This window comes from Rhinoderma darwinii, chromosome 3, assembly GCF_050947455.1.
Source record: "Rhinoderma darwinii isolate aRhiDar2 chromosome 3, aRhiDar2.hap1, whole genome shotgun sequence".
NCBI classification, from domain to species: Eukaryota; Metazoa; Chordata; class Amphibia; order Anura; family Rhinodermatidae; genus Rhinoderma; species Rhinoderma darwinii.
In genome coordinates, this window is record NC_134689.1 from 341,210,689 (window position 1) to 341,232,673 (window position 21,985).

The following is a 21,985-nucleotide window of genomic DNA, read 5'->3' on the forward strand; positions in this document are numbered from 1 at the left end:
GATCAAATACTTATTTAATTCACTGTATAAGCTTATACCAGTCTTCTTCTCAGACTTCACACTGCACACGTTCTATCACACACGTTACATCACACAGCCCCCCTCCCCGTTCTACAGGAGGGGATCACACTCACTCCTCACAGCTTCTGTTCTCACAATCGTAACAATTTCAATGCCGGCAAAAATTCTCCCATACAATGAACCTCCAAGAGTCACACATCTGTGCAACAACTCAAGATAACGTATGTATCTGCAATCATTCATCACACTATTATATAGGAATTATCTACGTTCAAAACATCACACATAATCTGTAACAGTGTCCAATCTGTCGGCCACTATCTCTATATTATGATGACGTGTCTTTTCACCAGGACACAGCGTCCGAGTTGCAGCTTGTGCATCCTTGGGACGGAATCTGAGTCTGGAATAGAAGAAAACACTGCAGCATGTGTTACTGTCAACTCTTTACTGAGGGAAATGACAAAATTAACAAGGCTATCATTTCATACTGATTTGGTTTGGCCGGGCGTGACCTAATCAGGGGGTGGGGGCAGCCTCTCCCACAGGAAACACATTGCTCAGCTGTGAGGGGGTTTTGCTGCCCACAATGAGGACACACCCAACATGAGGGACTGACGCCATTATAGGGCGGTGGCTGGTCCTGTGGTTTCTAATACATATAACATAATACAATGCCTTTCTTATTCCTAACTTCCCTTTGTTCTCTCGAATACCTTTTGCCCAGTCCCCGGCTTGTAGCCGCCTTCCTCTATGCATCCCGCACACTTCCATCAATTTCTTCATTTTACTCACATACTGTTTCACTTCCCTTCACTTCACCAAGTCATACGAATAGGATCGTCCGGGTACGGGTGATCCTGATGATTTGAATATGGACCGTAAACCATCCATTCTAACCTTCTATATCCTTCACATAATCTATATAATAATGTTTGGTCTGGAACCCCCTAGTGACCGGTTTCACCGTGGTCTGGCCAACATATAACAACGTTTTGATCTGCAACTCTCTGGTCTAGCCAAAATATAACACATTTTTAGTCTGCAACTCTCTGGTCTGGCCAAAATATTACTCACGACTTATCACACGTCTTATCGTGCCCGCGTGCCCCTGTATAAAACAGGTTATATTATCTATCTAGTCCCTAATTACCCAGAGGATGGTTAGTCCGGCGCGACTAATTTCTTACGGGTTCGTGACCACACAGCGGGGATGTCGCTCCTGTCGCCTGAGCTAATACAGCCAATCGACAAGGGTTATACAGACTCCCACAAGAGCGTCCACTAACACAGATAAGTCGAAGATTTATAAAAATCAACTGACTTACCATGTTATTGTGGAGGTGATCAGGCTCATTCAGTGGGCAGTCCCGGGTCATCTGCTTCACCCTGTGATTGTCGGTTGTTCGGATTCCGAGATCCCCTCGAGTGTAGCCCCACGTTGGGTGCTACCTCACTTTTGCACCTATAAATGATATGCAGTAAATCAGTGCTGGGATTCAACCAGTTTGGTTCTTCTAGTCCTTTATTTGTCCAAATCCTTATCCATTCCTCTATCTACTACTGGACAGAGGATACAGTAGACATGATGCAGATTCTGTCTTGCACAAGTAATTAGAGTAAAGCTCATTCATTCTGATCTCACAAGTTAAGTCTCTCTGTTAGTTTGACCTCCCTGACCAGGACCGGCCTTAGGCTGAATGGCGCCCTGTGCGAGACTCTATTGCCACCCCCTACACACCACATATATAGACACGCACATACTGGAACATATATACTGTACATACATAAAGACAGATATTTACACATACAGGCAAATATATATACACACATTCTCGAATATAAACATACAGGTAAATATATAGACGTACCGACATATACACACACACACACACACACACACACACACACACACACACACACACACACACAAGCAGATAAATACACAGTCAGGGACACATACAAATGCATAAAAGGCACATATATACAATCACAAAGACACATTCACAAACAGACCCATATATACCCACACAGGCACATATATACACAGTACAGACAATGTAGTAGATTTCACATGCAGTCCTATGTAACATCACAGATAACACACAGTGATAACTCTCTGAGAACAGATCATTTAGTACTGTTACCTGCAGTCCTATGTAACACCACAGATAACACAGTGATAACTCTCTGAGTACAGATAATGTAGTACTGTAGATGTTACCTGTAGTCCTATGTTACATCACAGATAACACAGTGATAACTCATAGTACAGATAATGTAGTAGATGTTAACTGCAGTTCTATGTAACATTGTTGATAACACAGTGATAATTCTGAGTACAGATAGTGTCATAGGTTATAACTAGAGATGAGCGAATCGGGACAACCGAACCCGGTTTCGGTCCGAACATCGGGAAAAGTTTGGTTCGCAGCGAATCCGAACTTCACTGGGTTCGGCCGAACCCGTTTTGACCGAACCCGGTCAAAAATATTATACAAATCGGCAGCCACATGTCTCTACCAATCACTGATAGAGAAAAGAGGCTGCTGATTAAAAATAAAATAAAAAGCATTTCATACGTACGTCATTGTCTTGGTGACGAGTCCCTCTTCTTCCTCCAGTCCGACCTTCTTTTCTGACGCTTCAGCCTGTGATTGGCTGCAGAGGCATCTGCAGCCTGTGATTGGCTGCAGAGGCCGTGGCAGCCTGTGATTGGCTGCAGTGGTCACATGGGCTGTAACGTCATCCAGGAATGTCGGGCCGGATGTCGAGAGGGACGCGTCACCAAGACAACGGCCAGGAAGCCGGACTGGAGGAAGCAGAAAGTTCTCGGTAAGTATGAACGTCTTTTTTTTTTTTTACAGGTTACTCTATATTCTGATCGGAATTCACTGTCCAGGGTGCTGAAAGAGTTACTGCCGATCAGTTAACTCTTTCAGCACCCTGGACAGTGACTATTTACTGACGTCGCCTAGCAACGCTGCCGTAATGACGGGTGCACACATGTAGCCACCCGCCATTACGGGGCCTCATGCACACAACCGTAAAAACACCCGTTATTATGGGTCGTAATTACGACCCAAAATAGCGGGCCCATAGACTTCTGTTAGCCACGGGTACCTTCCCGTTTTCTCACGGGAAGGTGCTCGTGCCGTTAAAAAGATAGAACATGTTCTATTTTTTTTTTCACGGGCCGTGCTCCTATACTTTATAATGGGAGTACGGTCGGAAAAACGACCGGCTGCCCGTGGCTGGCTGTGCTCATCTCCTGAAATACTCTGTGTTGCCTTAAACTCTGTGGACAGGTCAGGATCCTGTTTCTTTTGGGGAACCCGCTCGATCCACTATATAAGGCTGCGCTACAGTGCAGCATTTAAAAGAAACAGGATCCTGACCTGTCCACAGAGTTTAAGGCAGCACAGAGTATTTCAGGACATGAGCGTGCAGATTCAGTGCTGCTGTGAACTCTGCTCTTACCATTACGTAGCTCTCAGTCTGTTACCTCTCCTCCACTCCTGTCCTCAATAACACCTTCACATGATTGGCAAGTCACCACCCCGCACAAGATCCGCACACTCATCTCCTGAAATACTCTGTGCTGCTGTGAACTCTGCTCTTACCATTACGTGGTGACTTGCCAATCATGTGAAGGTGTTATTGAGGACAGGAGTGGAGGAGAGGTAACAGACTGAGCTACGTAATGGTAAGAGCAGAGTTCACAGCAGCATAATACGCCTCGTTTACGTCTGAAAATAGGTTGTGTGAACTGAGCCTTAAGGGAAGCAGGGTATATAAGGGTCAGCAGAGTATATAAGGGTCAGCAGCGTATATAAGGGGCAGCAGCGTATATAAGGGGCAGCAGCGTATATAAGGGGCAGCAGGGAATATAGGGGCAGCAGGGTATATAACGGGCAGCATGGTATATAAGGGACAGCAGGGTATATAGGGGCAGCAGGATATGTAGCGGCAACAGGGTATATAAGGAGCAACAGGATATATAAGGGGCAGCAGGTTATATAACGGACAGCAGTGTATATAGGGGCAACAGGATATATAAGGGGCAACAGGTTATATAAGGGGCAAAAGGGTATATAGGGGCAGCAGGGTATATATGGGGCAGAAGGGTATATAAGGAGCAGCAGGGTATATATGGGGCAGCAGGGTATATAGGGGCAGCAGGGTCTATAGGGATCAGTACAGATATCTTCATTTTATCTGTTCTACTTTATTATTGAACACACACATTAACAAAGAGACATAAACACATGCAGACACATATATACACACACATACTGTAACATATACACACATATACACACAGGGACACACAGACACACATAGACACTTACCATCTCTCCTTGCTGACAGGATCACAGGCTTCTTGCAGGATGGGCTGTGGGCGGAGCTTCCTCCTCCTCTTGCTCTTCGGCTCCTGTTTACTCCGTGTGTGTAAATAAGAGCAGAGGACAGAGCAGAGAGGAGCAGAGCAGAGCCCAGTGGCGCCCCCTCCATGCTGGGAGGGTGCAACACCCTGTGCACTCGCACAGGTCGCACACCCCTAAGGCTGGCCCTGTCCCTGACCAATAAGGAGAGATCAAGGTGATAGTTTAAATAAAAATAAGCTTTTTCCATTCTTGAAGCCCGGGATAATGGAAGAAGTAACGGTTGCCTAAATGGGAAGTGATAAGCTGCAATGAGTGTGAGATTTGCTTCAACAAAGGAAAATAGTCTGCAATATGGAGGGGGGAGGTAATGTGATGCTATGGAGAAATACTGTACCATAAAGGGATGAACTAGACCAGCAATACTCATGCAGACTGTATAATTAAAAAGATTCTCAAGTCGCCTAAAGTGTGCCAAAAATATGCTACATACCATCACTTTAATTCTCTAACCTCATATTTCCCAGCAAACTGCTGATTCAGTGTCTATACAAAGAATGTGTTTGATACACCCAAAATTGGCTTATAGACTAATATACAGAAAACTGAGAAAGTTAGTCTATAATAACCTAAAAATATGTAAGACCCAGTGATTTGTATTCCATTATATCATGCCCATAAACATAGTCAACAACATATGACTCACCATGGAGGAACTCGCATGCTTATAGTCCTATCAAGAATCTGTAGGACATACCTGCTACTGATTATTTTACAGAATTCTCCAATGTCGGACTGTGTACTAGCACAATTTTGTGGGCCCATATAGGGCAATACCTTCATGTGGTTATGCATTCATTTAACTTATCCTAGGGTGTCTTGCTTTCTATGTAAGCTCTGTACAGTTTATTAACTCTTTATCCAGCCATACTAGAGTAGCACAGGCAGGGCTGTTACCCCATATGGATATGCCATATAATTAAACCAGAATTATTAGGTATCCCTTTCATGTATTTTGTGGATTTACAATGCAATTTGTAGTATAATTGCCAAACTCTACAAGGTAAATAGCATATATCTGAACGGACACATGCAATTCCAAAGCGTTATACTTAATATAGAGAATACGAGACAATAGAATTGACATCGTGTGTTGTCACGTGGATCTGTGCACAGTCCAGGCTCGGACATAGGATCGGTGAGCTGGAGGATTCCGCCCCCATTTATTTGTACTTATTACGGTTTTCATCTCTTTGTGCAAACCTTACACCTGTAAATACAGGATCAATATTTTAAGGCTATTTAGCCCGAAAAACCCAAAGTGGTGGTTTTCTACACAGACTAACTGTTGAAATATTTTTGGCTATTATTTTGGTTTTAATTCGATTGTCTCAAACATGTCAGAATAATACCATATTGAAGACCAAGCAGGAAAACAACTACGAGTCTCTAATATTTCACGAACAAATAGCCCTACTGGGTCTAGAGGACTTAACAGAGAAACAGAGCTATTTAACCACAGTTGTTACCCCACCCAGTCTAGGACTGAATCTATGGAGAAATTCCAGCTTGCTGTGGAGAGAGAACTACACAAACTGCATGACACAACTAGAGGAGATAAAATGATAAAATTAAATTTATTTTTCAGCCAAATATAAAGCTGCAGTTAATGAATTGCGAAATAACCCAGATATTATAATTAAAATGGCAGACAAGGTGGGATTTATTGCAGTCATGTATAAAACGATGTATAGGAACCAAATTCTTGTTTTACAACAGACTCACAAACATATAGGAAGTTAGATAATAACCATACCAATATTTTTCGGAATATACTAAGTGATGGTTTAGCAGTAGGATTAATCACCAATAAACAATTTGATTATCTGATGGTGGACAATCCGTCATTCCCATCCTGCTTGCTCTCCCAAAAACCCATAAGGAAGTAATCCCTCCACCAATGCGACCCATAGTGTCTGGTCTGGTGTCACTGACCGAGAGACTGTTGGAGTGGCTTGACTCATATTTGAAGCCTCTTGTTCACAGAATACCAGGCTACATACAAGATACACTACCGTTCAAAAGTTTGGGGTCACCCAGACAATTTTGTGGTTTCCATGAAAACTCACACTTATATTTATCAAATGAGTTGCAAAATGACTAGAAAATATAGTCAAGACATTGACAAGGCATACCATACGGTAAAGCTGCTCCCACAACAGCTCTATGGGGTTGAGATCTGGTGACTGCGCTGGCCACTCCATTACAGATAGAATACGAGCTGCCTGCTTCTTCCCTAAATAGTTCTTGCATAATTTGGAGGTGTGCTTTGGGTCATTGTCCTGTTGTAGGATGAAATTGGCTCCAATCAAGTGCTGTCCACAGGGTATGGCATGGCGTTGCAAAATGGAGTGATAGCCCTCCTTATTCAAAATCCATTTTACCTTGTACAAATCTCCCACTTTACCAGCACCAAAGCAACCCCCGACCATCACATTACCTCCACCATGCTTGACAGATGGCGTCAGGCACTCTTCCAGCATCTTTTCAGTTGTTCTGCGTCTCACAAATGTTCTTCTGTGTGATCCAAACACCTCAAACTTCAATTCGTCTGTCCATAACACTTTTTTCCAATCTTCCTCTGTCCAATGTCTGTGTGCTTTTGCCCATATTAATCTTTTCCTTTTATTAGCCAGTCTCAGATATGGCTTTTTCTTTGCCACTCTGCCCTGAAGGCCAGCATCCCGGAGTCGCCTCTTCACTGTAGACGTTGACACTGGCGTTTTGCGGGTACTATTTAATGAAGCTGCCAGTTGAGGACCTGTGAGGCATTTATTTCTCAAACTAGAGACTCTAATGTACTTGTCTTGTTGCTCAGTTGTGCAGCGGGGCCTCCCACTTCTATTTCTACTCTGGTTAGAGCCTGTGTGTGCTGTCCTCTGAAGGGAGTAGTACACACCATTGTAGGAAATCTTCAGTTTCTTGGCAATTTCTCACATGGAATAGCCTTCATTTCTAAGAACAAGAATAGACTGTCGAGTTTCACATGAAAGCTCTCTCTTTTTCTAGCCATTTTGAGAGTTTAATCGAACCCACAAATGTAATGCTCCAGATTCTCAACTAGCTCAAAGGAAGGTCAGTTTTATAGCTCCTCTAAACAGCAAAACTGTTTACAGCGGTGCTAACATAATTGCACAAGTGTTTTCAAGTGTTTTCTAATCATCCATTAGCCTTCTAACACAGTTAGCAAACACAATGTACCATTAGAACACTGGAGTGATGGTTGCTGGAAATGGGCCTCTATACACCTATGTAGATATTGCATTAAAAACCAGACGTTTGCAGCTAGAATAGTCATTTAGCACATTAACAATGTATAGAGTGTGTTTCTGATTAATTTAATGTTATCTTCATTGAAAAAAACTGCTTTTCTTTCAAAAATAAGGACATTTCTAAGTGACCCTAAACTTTTGAACGGTAGTGTATATATAGCACCAGAACAAAGCTCAGTGCATAAATACAGCACCAGAACCAAGCCAGTACATAAATACAGCACCAGAACAAAGCTCAGTTCATATATACAGCACCAGAATAAAGCCCAGTACATACATACAGCACCTGTAATGTCGGGATAGGGAGACAGACAGGTGAGCACTAATCTACCCGCCACTCAGTCCCTGCCTACTTGCATGGCCCGTCCTAGGCGACGGCGTAAAACTGGGCGACGGTCCCTACGCTCAATAAGTGCATGACAGACAAACAGACAAGGGTACACAGAAACTAAGGGAAATGGGGCAGTTGCCCACGGCAACACCGTGAGCAACAAGAGTAATGAACGAGCCGAGTCAAACCAGGAGTGTACGAGGTACCAAACGCAGAGCAGGAGCGTAGTCAGTAAAGCCAGGGTCAATTTGAAGCAGAGGTCAATAGTACTAGCAGAAACAGCAGAGCCAGGAAATCAGACAGAAACACAGGCAAAGGAAGAGCAGGAAATGAAGGTATAAATAGACCGAGGGCGGGAGCTAGCTCCGTCTGGCCAGGCTGTGATAGGTTATCCCACTCCTCAGCCAACCAGCCTGAGTGGTAGCAGATCAAGTCACTCTATCAGACCTAGGAGCAGATGCAGACTGATTAACCATGGGCGTTGACACAGAAGCTGTGTCTGGCAGATCCTTTACAGCACCAGAACAAAACTCAGTACATACATACATACAGCCCCAGAACCAAGCTCAGTACATATATACAGCCCCATAACCATGCTCAGTACATATTTACAGCACCAGAACCATGCTCAGTACATAAATACAGTACTAGAACCAAGCTCAGTACATATATACAGCACCAGAACAAAGCTTAGTACATATATACAGCCCCAGAACCAAGCTCAATACATATATACAACACCGGAACAAAGCTCAGTACATAAATTCAACACCACAACAAAGCTCAGTACATAAATACAGCCCCAGAAACAAGCTCAGTGCATTAATACAGCACAAGCACAAATACAGCTCAGTACAGAGATAATTTGCAAATTCAGTTTAACCCCTGCATACGTTTGTACGACATAAAACTACAGCTCCAGTAGCCTGAACAATGGTAAGGATATGCTGAGAGTTGCTGGCTATATTGTTTCTTACGCTTTATGTGTACAGTGCCCATAGAAAACCAGTACTGTACCTCTGTGTGATTTTAATTGCAAACACATTGAAGTTTATTCCCATGGTTAATAAATCAATTATTATATATTAAGTAACATCAAGCCATATATATATTTTAGCTTGTGTAGCAGTGTGGCTACTAAGGGGCAGGATTTGGGCCCAGAATTATATATTTAAAAGGAATGTTACAAGAGAAAGTGTCCTTTCTCCTCATTTATTAGGCAAAAACCCTGGAAAAAGCTCTGGGTTGCTGGAATGGAAGAGAATAGTAAAAGTTACACTCAGTCTTCAGGACATTCCAGGGTTTAGGCTGCCTTAGGAGTCTCATTAGCTGCCAGCTGTTAAGGCTACTTTAAGAAAGATGTGATCTATTCACACAATGCTCCCAGTCTGAGGGAGACTGGCATTGCCAGCCTGTGTGAGACAGAAGTCCTGGTAAGAACATACATTTGTTTTGTGGCGCTGGGTAGAAGGCCTTTCACCCTCATAGCTAGGGAAGCTATATGTTTAGTTAAAGGCTGGACGGCCTAGGGTTTATTTTGAACTGTTTTGTAAAACCGCCTTTAATGTATGAAGACCATAAAGCTGGTTGCGGCCAGTTTCAAACCGAATCCACTGTGTTGGAGTGAAAATTCTTAAGTGTGCCAACCATCTTATCCTGGAGATGCCATCCTGTGAGCTAACTTACTCCAAGTTGTCACACTTGTCATAGCTGATAGTCTCTGTTCAGGTTGTCAGGTACATATTTCAAGGCAAGATATTATGAAAAATTTTATTTAAAGAGCTAAAATGATAGCTGTTATATTAGATTCTCAATTTTGGATTTATAATCAGACAGTGCTGGATTTATATGACCTACCTGGTCATGGTGTTATTCTATTGAAGATTGCCCTTCCACCCGTCATAATATCATCCAGTGAAGATGCTACTCTGAGGTTTATTTTTGAACTCTTCAGTATCTCTGAATATTTCTTTCATTTATAACTATACTTCTTATCCTCTTGCTGTGACTATGGTGCCATGGGCATGTCTTACAGTATTGAAATGTTTCAACCTTCCTAATGTTTGAATTTTAGTGTCTTGCGCTCTCATCTCTTTTATTGATTTCTTCTAAGATGCCAGCTGTTTTAAGTTATACATTCACAAAGATAAAGCCTGTGGCTGTCTGTACTTCTCAGCGCAAGAGTCACAGCACATGATTTGAATAGCAAAGGATTGTTTAGGAAAAGTCCCACCTGAGCAGAGGATGCAAATAATGAGCAATAGTGGTGTAGATGTGCGGGAATTACAGAAACATTTATTATCAGCCTAAGTATGTGTTGACTTGAGACCTTTTCTTTGTGTTTTTTTGCCACAATTTTCATAATCAAGGAAAAACAGCAACAGTCTTTACAGAATTGTTGCAGCAAAAAAATAACAAAAGTGACTCGTTGTGGGGTCATATCACTATCACGATTAAATATGCTATATGACTACAAAGTGTGAATATAGGAAAAATAGAAAAGATAACGTCCAGCACTCAATCCTAGGAAGGACGTTTCTGTTTGGAACTGAGAGTTCTTAGTCATAGCTTCCCATGGTTTTTCCTGTGCCGACATGGTGTCTTGTCCGGAGAACCGATGGAATCCTAAGCGTGGAGTCTAAGAATATCAGGTGCCTGGTGAGCGGACCAAATTCTTTTTGTATTCTGTGTAAAGTTTGACTATACTCCTAATGAAAGTTTTATTCATCCACGGCTACACTTTTCCAGTTTCAGCTACAGTTGCAGTCCAGATGAAACATTTATGAGCTGCATGCAACTCCTGTGAATTGGGGCTTTCACTCAATAGTTAAAATAGCAATGACGTTCTCGTCAATTTAACAAGGATCCGCTTACAATGTCATATCCATGGTAATTAGCAGGCTATCCTGGCCGCCTGACATTAGGGCAATTATAGATTGGACAGGTTGGAAATCAATATCAATCCATCTAATCCTATTGGATTCTCTAAGATAAGCAGTAACGTATAAGTGTAATGGAGTTAGAATTGACTCTTCAAAATGTCAGCACACGGTTCTGCTGCCAATCTTGAACCTGGTCAATCTACTGTATTCTACCGTCTCTAATTGCTACATAAAGTTCTACTAACAGACCTTGAAAAAATATTGCTCTACATTTATGTTTTTCCCGTAATAAAAGTTTCATGCTTTCTGACAAAATAAGCAACTCCAACTACACAGTAATTAGGAAAAAAAAAAAAAAAGGTAATTACTGAAGTCTTGTAACAGACTCTAAAGTCTTCAGGCATTGCATACTTATCAAAGTCACATGCAGAGCCCATAAAAAGTATTCAACCCGCTTTTAACTTTTATCTACAATAGGTTTAGTTAGGGCTTTTAACACCAATATCAATAAAAAAATAATTTGAATGCATTTAAAGTGAAATAAAAAAATCTACAAAGTGATCTACATTCATTACCATTGCTTAACACAAGATAATTGAATGCATAAGGCCCAATTCACACGACAAGGATTCCCAGACGTATGACGGACGATTTTTCAATGGCCGTCAGACGGCCGCAGCAGGAACAACAGACCCCAAATGGGACTTTTCACACGGCCGATTTTTTGATGGCCCGGTAAACCGGGCTGTTAAAAATGGCGCATGCCCTATTTTCGGCAATTCTCCCGGCCGCATGGCTCCCACAGAAGTCTATGGGGTCGTGTAAAGCACGGCTATCACTCGGATGTGATCCAAGTAATGGCCGAGCTTTCCGACGCGCGTTCGCTTTCTTCTCCTCACAGCATGTGAGGAGGAAGAGGGTATTTATTTGCTCCCTGTAGGAGCCAAATCCCCAATCCCCGGCCACAGCGTTGCCGAAGCTGCGGCCAGGGATTCCGCTCCAGGAGAAGTCCCTGACTTCACTGTCCATATATGGACACAGTGACATCAGGGACATCTGAAGCAGAATCCCCCACGCTGTGGATGGTGTTTCTGCCCCAGGAGAAGTCCCTGACTTCACTCTCCATACATGGACATGGAAGTCAGGGACTTCTCCTGGAATGGTCCCCTACAGTGGGGCTATCTACAGAAAGGTAGGGGGTGCCATCTATGGGGGGGTGCTATGTAAAAGGGTGCTGCGTGGCATTACCTACATGGGGGCTGTGTGGCATTACCTACAGGGGGCTGTGTGGCATTACCTACAGGGGGCTGTGTGGCATTACCTACAGGGGGCTGTGTGACATTGCCTACAGGGAGCTGTGTGGCATTACCTACAGGGGGGCTGTGTGGCATGACCTACAGGGGGGCTGTGTGGCATTACCTACAGGGAGGCTGTTTAGCATTACCTACAGGGGGCAGTGTGGCATTATCTACAAGGGGGGCTGTGTGGCACTACCTACAGCGGGGCTGTGGCAGTATCTACAGAGGTCAGTGTGTGGCATTATCTATAGAGGGAAGTCTGTGGCAAAAATTTTACAAATGAAATTCATCCGTTTTTAAAACGGACAGGGAAAAAAAACGGATGCAAAACATGTCAAAATCAGCCGTTAAAAACGGAAACACTGCTGGGAACAGAAACAGAACAGATGAAAAACGGACCAAAACGGACGTTTTTATCGGCCGACACTCAGACCCTGTCGTGTGAATAGAGCCTTAGTCTTCACCCTTTTATGATAAGTTCACATTATAAGTCTGGTGTACAGTCCACCTATCCTATGACATATACCCCAAAGTGCCTTTAGACTATAATGGCCAAACATATGCCAAAGGGTGTTATTTGGGCTAATAGTGCAGCAAACATTTCCCCATAATATGCTGGCCTTAAACAGGGCTGCATATCATGATGTCAGATCCGCTACAAATTTGTTGTTGTCATGTTAACATGAGCCAACCTCTGTCCATTTTAATGTCACGTTTTCTGCTCCTGAGACTAGAAAGAATGGTAGGCGAGGGTTAAGTCTGGGAGCATTTTCTACTCAGCTGCTCTAGCCTTTTTTTTTCAACCCGTTTGATCGCCTCTATTTAAACCCTCCTTGACCGCGGTTTATTGACAGTTATTATTTATCTTCCTGGTTCCTTCTGCTATTGTGGTCTGTGTTTTTTGTAAGTATCCTCAGTTTGGTTTTGTTTCCCTTTTTGCATTCTCCCCTACTTCTTCTGTGTTTGACCTTGGACTGTTTTACTATTCTCCTTTCTGCTGACTTGGCACTGTTTTGACTCTCTTGGTTTTTGACCCGGCTTTACTCTGTTTTGATTTTGGTTTTCATTTTGTCTCTGACACTACCGCTCTGTTACTGACATTTGCTAGTTTGACATTTCTACCTGTCCACTCCACCTGCCAGCAGCTGACTGGTAAAAGAAACATATGCCTTATCACCAGCACGAATACTCAGGGTTTTCCAACTAGGTTCCAGAAAGGGGTTTCATCCTTATCTGGGTGGTTTATCTGCTTTAAGCAGGGCCCTAGTACTTTGAGGGGGTCGCAAGGGCTAGATTGCCACCTCTTGCTGAGTCAGACAGCTAGCACCAAGTCTGGCAGTAGGTACGCATTTGCTGGACTGGTACTTTCATCAGCCATGCTACATTGAGTCCATACTACATACCACAAATGTGTAGCTATACAATACTTTTTATATTGTCAAGTGTTCCAAGAGCCAGACCTGAGGATCTGATCATCAGGATAGCTTTTTTTTTTTAGGGAAGGGGTTTGCTTGGTGAAACAACATCGTTATGCAATTCCTATGTAGCTTAACAGCTTTATATTTGAGATCATTGTCTTGTTAGAAAATAAATCTGCTTCACATTTGCAGTCTACGTACATTTTGATAGGAGTGGCAATTAAAAAAACCTGCCTGCATACATACAAGAAAAAGAATGAAGATAAGTACGAGCAGAATATTATAATTTAAAAGGCTTTTGGGGTCTTTAAATATATGATACCTCATTATCAATATCATCATTAAAATATTATGACTTAAAATGTATTATTACATCATCAGCCTTTTCAGGGTATAACCATAGTTTACTCTTGTACCCAACAGCAGATTACAATTATAAGATTTTAGTGGCCAACCAGAGACAATAACCCCAGGGGAAGTGAGACTAGCCAATTCTCCCCTCTAAGAATTAAAAAGGCTGCTCCATGAAACTCAATTATGGACTCATCATTAGCAAATTATTACATTACATTCTGACATCACTGTTCTTACGTTTCTAAGCAGTTTTGCAAAGATGTCCTATTACCTCCTTGCTGGAGCACTAATTGTCAATTACATTAGGTTAATGTGAAATAAAGCTGGCAGTAAAAGTCTGTATGGTCCGACTAAAGATCATTTAAGGACAGAAAAGTGCATAAGAGGGCAGCAGTAGCAATATAAATTGTTGGGGGTAGGACAAGTTTTCCAAACTGTTAAAGTTCTATTAAAGACTATGTACAGTACACTTTTTATATACTTTTTATGAACTTAGATGTGATTGTTAGCAGCTCGATCAGAGACACGAAGGACCTGCTGACACTGAGTCCATCAGTCCCGCGTACATGACAGCTTCAAGTTTCAGCGCTAGATACAGCAGCTCTGCATACAGAATACAAAGCAGCTGTATCTCAAAAAGTTTAAATATTTTTTAATAAAAAGTATGTTGAAAGTTGCATAAATCACACTGATAGATATTGTTGTTTATAAAAAAAAATGTCAAAGGTGTAGAAGTCGGTCAGTCTCTCTATCTATCTCTCTAGATTAATATAAATAAAACATATATATATATATATATATATATATATATATATATATATATGAGGGAGCGTCAAAAATAATACGCACTCTGGCTGTAGAATTTATTTTAATCTACTTTCAGAAAAGACAAATACATAATTTTTCTACATAATCTTCCTGCTTTTCAATACACTTTGTCCATCTGTCAACAAGCTTTCATATTCCCACATTAAAAGATGTTTTAGACTGAACTGCGAGCCACGAATGCACAGCTGTCTTCACGTCTTCATCAAATGTGAGTCTTCATCCTCGTAGGGCTTCTTTCAGGGGACCAAACAGTGATAGTCTATCCAATAGAATCGGTTCACGTGCACGCTCAATGTTATCAGTCGTGGACGGGCGCCCCGCTCCCTCTTCATGGCTGATACTTGTATGACCTTCCTTGAACTTCTCTATCCATTCATACACACTTCTTCGTGACAAAACACTTTCTCCATACTGTGTACAAAGTCTTCAATAAATATAGGCACCAGACACACCACAAAAAAACGAATCACTGCACGCTGCTCTGATTTCGTGCAAATCACAAGTGGTGCAGCCATTATTTTTCGCACCACAGTCACAAATAAACAGATGTAACACATTTAAACCTAAGCCAACCAAAGTTTTAATATAACCGGAGTGCGGATAATTTTTCACTCACCTTCGAATAAATAAATATATATATATATATATATATATATATATATATATATATCATAACTCTTGTTAATCCCCTACCACATTCCATCAAACACTATTGCTTGGAGAGACAGCCGCATTTACTGTAGACTTGTCTAATTTAACTGTGGATATTCGGCTACTTTTTCACTAAGAACAGGGATTGGTAAGATTGGTAAGGGATCTGATCGACATGTCATAAAGGTCTTCCACTGCAGAATGCCTTCAAATACAACTTTGATATTTATTTAGCATAAACTTTGTTGACCTCCTTCCTTATTCCACCAAAGACTATTCATAGAGACAGCCGCATCGACTGTAGATTTGTCTCATTTATCTTCCTATCCTAGATGAGCTGTCGCTCCTCCTGTGATCTTATATGGATACATAACATGAAAGCATTTTCTCTGAAGTTTCATTAACTTTTCTTTGATGTTCGTTTTTGTTACTCATTACACTTCCACACGCCTTGTGGGAGAACAGACAGTACTTAGTGTACCAAGAGAAGTGATATGAGAATTAGTTAAAAGGGAATTTGCAGGTGTCGAAAAATCTATACTTCCCAGAATAAATAAATATTTTCTTCAAGAACTGGATCGGCTTCAGGATAAGGAATACAAAAGATCTTCATAAAGAAAGGAGCAAACATCTTACCTAATCCAGCAGCATTGATCCAGCCTACATACACAATCCCTCTGTGTTATACATATTTAATGAAATCCCACATTAAATCAATACAGCATGTAAACACAGAGATGGAAATGTCAATTATAGCCCAATGAATGAAATATTAGTTAAACCTATGATTAGATAAAGGAATTCCTAATGCTTTTCTTAGATTGTGGACAGTGATCACCTGAATGATAGATTGAATAGCCTAATGATCCTATTAACGTTTTTAAAAAATGGCAATATTGAAAAAAAATTTTACCCTTGAGTCACCGCCAATACAACTTTTTATGATGATGATTCAGGGGTCCAATTCTAAAGTGCTATGTTTTTAGAATCTTACGCTCCTTGGGTTCGGGGCCCATTGTCAGAGATAGCCCGACATACAAAGGGAAATGCCAAAATGGTAATTATCTGAATTATCTGGGCACTTTTCACTTGTAACTGGGGTAGTTATGGCAGCTTGAATTGAGGGGTAAATGCAGTGTAAAAAAAGAAAATCAGCAGCATTTTTGGGGGACACATTACATAAAAAATGTCAATAATACAGAAAGCAACAACAACAACTAGACAACCCTTGCCAACCATATCTAAAGCGAAGTACCCAGAGGAAACCCATGCAAACATGCTATACCTAAAGTCTCTACAGCTCTAAATTCTCTGCCGCTTAATGGTTTTATGGTTTTGGTGCGTGTGTGTGTGTGTGGGTGTGTGTGTGTGTGTGTGTGTGTGTGTGTGTGTGTGTGTGCAGCCATTTTGTGCTGGAGATTGATATTAGTGACTGATATTAGTATATGTTAATGGAATTACAGAGAAATCTTGGCCTTAAATGACCACCACTTTATCTCACATATCTCTAGTTCTGAAAACCTCCAGAGTCATCGACGTACACATTTGAGGATAAAACTAGTAGCTCCTTAACAAGTTTTACTTTTTTAAATGTTCTGCTTCAGGTTCAATGATTATATAATTGGGATGTAAAACATCTTTAGAATTGAAGTATTGCAGATTTGTTTCTTCCTTTTAGAAATCCATATATCTTTGTATCAAATATGCTATATTGGCATTTGTTGGCTAGGAACCCACCAGAGAATAGGGTGGGCAATGAAGGGGCAATCGAACTCTATCAATTGATAAATAACGTCTAAGTGTGTTTATCTTGTAAGAAAATTCCTGAACATACACCAGCAGTTGAAAAACGTTTCTAATGCAGATGTTTTTAATGTAGTTACCTATAAATTACCTAAAATTTCTCTTTATGCTCTCTCTAGGAATGGGATTTTCATATCAAGGCAACAGAAGGATTAGAATCCATAATAATTATGTGGAGAAACCGTTATCTGATAATGCAATGTATATGCCATGAAGGAGGCACATCACAAAGCAAGTGACGTTTTGGTGACTGAAAACAATTACGCATGAATAGAATGATATTGGTGTCTTAGCTTACCATACAATATTGGCAAGTGCCAATGAAGATATTTAGAGGTTACACACAAAGGAACTTAAAGATCTAAAGTGTTTAGACACTCAATACTGAAAAAGCTCATCAGATGTAAAATAACCCTCAACATTGTTTCACACTCAGTATGCTGTGTAACTGGAATATGGAATTACTGTAGAAACTGACTGAAAACATGGAAAGCACTGGTGGCAGAAGCTATGGACCTGCTAATCTCACAATCTACAGGGTCAAACTCAACAGCTCTAACTCAAGCTCAGCATTCACTAGTGTCCAGCTCATACAGTCCTACAAGCCACTCATCATACCATGCTACACTTTAGTAGTATTGATTGGAATATTTGGGAACTACCTGCTCCTGTATGTCATCTGGAGAACCAAGAAAATGCACAATGTCACCAATTTCTTTATTGGAAATCTGGCCTTTTCTGACATGCTGATGTGTGCCATGTGTGTGCCCTTCACGCTTGCCTATGCCTTCAACTCCAAGGGCTGGGTATTTGGCAAGTTTATGTGTTTCTTTGTGTTCCTCATACAACCAGTAACAGTATATGTTTCTGTCTTCACCTTGACGGCCATTGCTGTGGACAGGTAACAACAATTTTCTTCTATTCTTTATTTATTTTAAACTTCACTTTAGAATGTCAGGAAAAGATAATGTTACACAATTACCACTTCACAATAACATTTTCTGTTCTGAATTTATTATATCTGCCTTTATATTTTCCTGCATGCCTGGTCCAATTGCATTTTACTTGAACCAGTGTATAGAAAAGAAATATGCAGTATAAATATGCAATAGAAGACATTTCAAGAAGTCATTATAATATATATTCATATATTCTGAAGATCTTAGAGGTCATGGACACGACCGTACTATGACTCTGAGATACACTTTAGGGCTCTACTACAGCTCTGTATGTCTTTGATTTCATACAAAGACACACAGAGGTTTTCTTGTAACATGCTGCAAAATTTGCTGTGGATTTCACCTCTCTCGTTTAAAGGGGTGAAATCTGCAATGAAAATCTGCAACATAAATTGACATGCTGCAGATTTTCCATTTCCGCACCGCAGAAAAAAATTCTGTGCAGAAAAATTCTGTAACATGCAGCTGAGATTTATTAAAATCTTATCTACAATACATATCTGGTACCGTATTCCACTGCAAATTTTCCGTTTTGAAATCTGGACAGAAAATTTGCTGCAATTCTTTCCGTGTGGACCCGGCCTTATACAATTCCACCTCATTTTTTTTTTATTGAACAGTCTCATTCCTCACAAATGCAAAGCTCATTTTAGAACTGGCCCACGGTTCTCAGCGAGTCATAGATACAAAGCAAATGTATAGAAGTATCCATAGTGACTCTTTATTTGCCCATCTTGTAATTTTTTGGATACAGACAAAGCCGGATACTTTATAGCCGAGTACGTGGTAAATATGTTTGAGTAAACAGTCACTGTATATAATTAACTAGAGAAGCTGACACTCATTTTCTTTTGTCATGCAAGTGTCTCACATTAACTTTTTCTATGACCCAGTGCCAGATCATGAGAAGGAATGTAATGCAAGAGAATTGCAGTCATTGAGAAAAGTTTTGCTCAATTTAAGATTTGCCACTTTCCTTGATGCCTATAGACCCAGACTTTCTTTACATAATGATAAGCCTCGCCAAGTTATCTTTTCTAAATTTCTAGTTAGTACTCCGTCGCTGCAGACCCTACAACGTAACTACAGTAGAGTGGAAGTAGTTATGCTGCTGTTTGTAAGCCGGGGGGTGGGGGGGGGGTTGCATGCCTGGGTCTCATTTTTTACATTAATATGGCGCCCTGTAAATTATCCTTGCCCCTGTAAAAAAAAAGTTCACCTTAAATATTCTGGTTAATATATTTTGTGGTGAAATAAAAAAATCATATCAGCCAAGCACTGTGTTTGCTCCAAACAGTGAATTAGCCTGTCCACAGTACTGCAATAAAACTCCATTATTAAAGCTTTAAAAGCATTCTAATTCAAAATGTCTCTGCTGCAATTTTAGAAAAATTGTATGTGTGTACTTTGTACTTCACAAGCATTGTACAAGGCATTTGGATACCGGTAGGTGCACAGCAATTGATATATAAAAAAAATAAAAATAGTTCTTAGAGAGGTAATTGCCCATTAGTTAAAAGTAAGCCCATGTAATGTATGCGGTCCCACATCTCTTCCTCTTTGTGTAATGTGCTGAAAGCTTGTCTTATCTGCCAATTATCTTATATTTGATTTATTCAAGCAGTCTGTTTTAGATTTCGCTAATGGTGTGTTCACTTTAAAGAGAACCTTTCGCCTGCCCATATATGTGCATCTGAGTGCAGCATGTAATGGGCAGGGCTTCACAAACACTGTCTCAGGCCCCATGCACACGACTGTGCCCGCAATCACGGCCCGCGGCCGCAATCACGGCCGGCCGCTGACAGCCGCATTTTCGGGCCGTGCTCCCATACAAAGTATGGGAGCACGGCCCGCAAAATACGAAAGAACGGACATGTTCCATAATTCCCGGAACATTTCCATGGCACTGACACCCTTCCGTAGTGCTACGGAAAGGTGTCAGTGTTCAATGAAAGTGAATGGCTCCGTCTTTGCGGACCGCAATTGCGGTCCGCAAAAACTGAGTTTTTTTGCTGTCGTGTGCATGGGGCCTCACTTTAATTTTTTTTCCTATCTTGCTCCGTTATTTACATATCGGTGCCGTTATATTTGGCGCCCGATATGTAAATAAGCTCCTGAACTGTCAATGGGGCCAATCAGCTACAGACAGTGTCAGGACGGCTTGCACTATGCTCCCTCCCACGAGAACACACACAGACTGGTGGTTCTGCAGAGAGTGCTCTCAGTCTGTGTGTGTTCTGGCGGGAGGGAACACAGAGCAAGCCGCCCTGACACTGTCTGTAGCTGATTGGACAGTGTCAGAGCGAAGACATCACGCCCCCTTGACATTTAGTTAGAAAGACATGCCCCAGTGACAGTTCAGGGGCTTATTTACATATCGGGCACCAAATATAACGGCACCGATATGTAAATAACAGAGGAAGTTAGAAAAATGATTTCAAGTGGGTCAGTGTTTGTGAAGCCCTGCCTATTACATGCTGCACTCAGCTGCACATGTACGGGCAGGTGAAAGGTTCTCTTTAACCCCAGGGCTACCATAAGGAATTTCAGGGCTCCATACAGCCAAATTGTCTGGGCCCCTTCGTGAGAAGGGAGGTTCCAAACCCCTGAGATCCTTCTCTCTGCACCCTCTCACAGTGAGGAGGACCTTAAACTGAGCGGCAGTCGAGAATGTCTATAAACTGAGCGGCAGTCATTCAATGTCTATGAGAATGACAAAAACAAACAAGTACAGCGCTCGGCTGTTTCTGTCATTCTCATAGACATTGAATGGAGTGGTGGACGCATGCTTGACTGACGCTCCATTCAAGTTCCTCCTCACTGCAGAGGGGGGAAGTGAGAAGGATCTTGGGGTTCAGGACCCCCGTTCTCACTATCGGTCGGGATCCCAGCGGTAGGGCCCACAGCGATCAGAAAGATATCTTGTGGATAGGTGATAATTTATAATTCTGGGAAAACCCCTTTAAGGCAGAGAGAATATGGCAGGGAAGAAAAAAAAAAACAACCATGACTCTTTAGGGAAAGGGAGGGGGGAATAGCAGTTGACATACAAAATGTGTCAGTCATTACCTTTCCTCTTGGTTCATGATAAACCTAGATGAGTAGTGCAAGATGACCAGCTTTGAAAAAGTATTTTGGTTTTACTCACAATGCCCAACATGCAAGTCGGGGTTCACACCTGTGTTGGTGTTTCCGTTGTTCTGCTCTGTCAGAGTAGCAGAACAACGGAAAAACCAGAAGTGCCAGTTGCACGACGGACACTACTGGAAGCCGACGGAACCCATTGACTTTCATGAGTTCAGTCGGGTTTCTTTTGGGGTGTCCGTTGTTTTACTAGAAACAATAGCGCAGCATGCTGCACTATTATTTCAGATAATTTCGTCCAGATCTGCGATGGAGGCCACTAACAGAGCCTCCAACGTATGATGTAAATGAGGTCTACGGCTCTGTTAAGGCCCTGTTAACAACTGAGTTGGAGGCCTCCATCGCAGATCCGGCAGAGATGACCAGAAACAATATCGCAGCATGCTGCGCTATAGTTTCCGGTATATCCACAGACACCCCGATGGAAAAATGACGGAACCTATTAAAGTCAATGGGTTCCGCCTGCCACCGGTGGTAACCGTACTGCAACTGAACAGTTGCTTTGAGTATTCCCTTGTTCTGCTCCTCTGTCAGAGCACAACAACGGAATGACCCAACGCAGAATAGGGCCTAACACAA

The 21,985-nt window shown here is 41.6% G+C and overlaps 1 protein-coding gene across 1 annotated transcript in view; it reads left to right on the plus strand.

Annotated features, from left to right (window-relative positions):
* The window catches only part of PRLHR (prolactin releasing hormone receptor), a 209,813-nt gene that overhangs the window by 76,998 nt on the left and 110,830 nt on the right, over positions 1-21,985 (plus strand). Inside the window, exon 2 of the mRNA XM_075855322.1 lies at positions 17,423-18,204. Within this exon, the coding sequence (XP_075711437.1) occupies positions 17,789-18,204 (416 nt within the window). The 5' untranslated portion in view covers positions 17,423-17,788. The remainder of the gene's footprint in view (positions 1-17,422; positions 18,205-21,985) is intronic.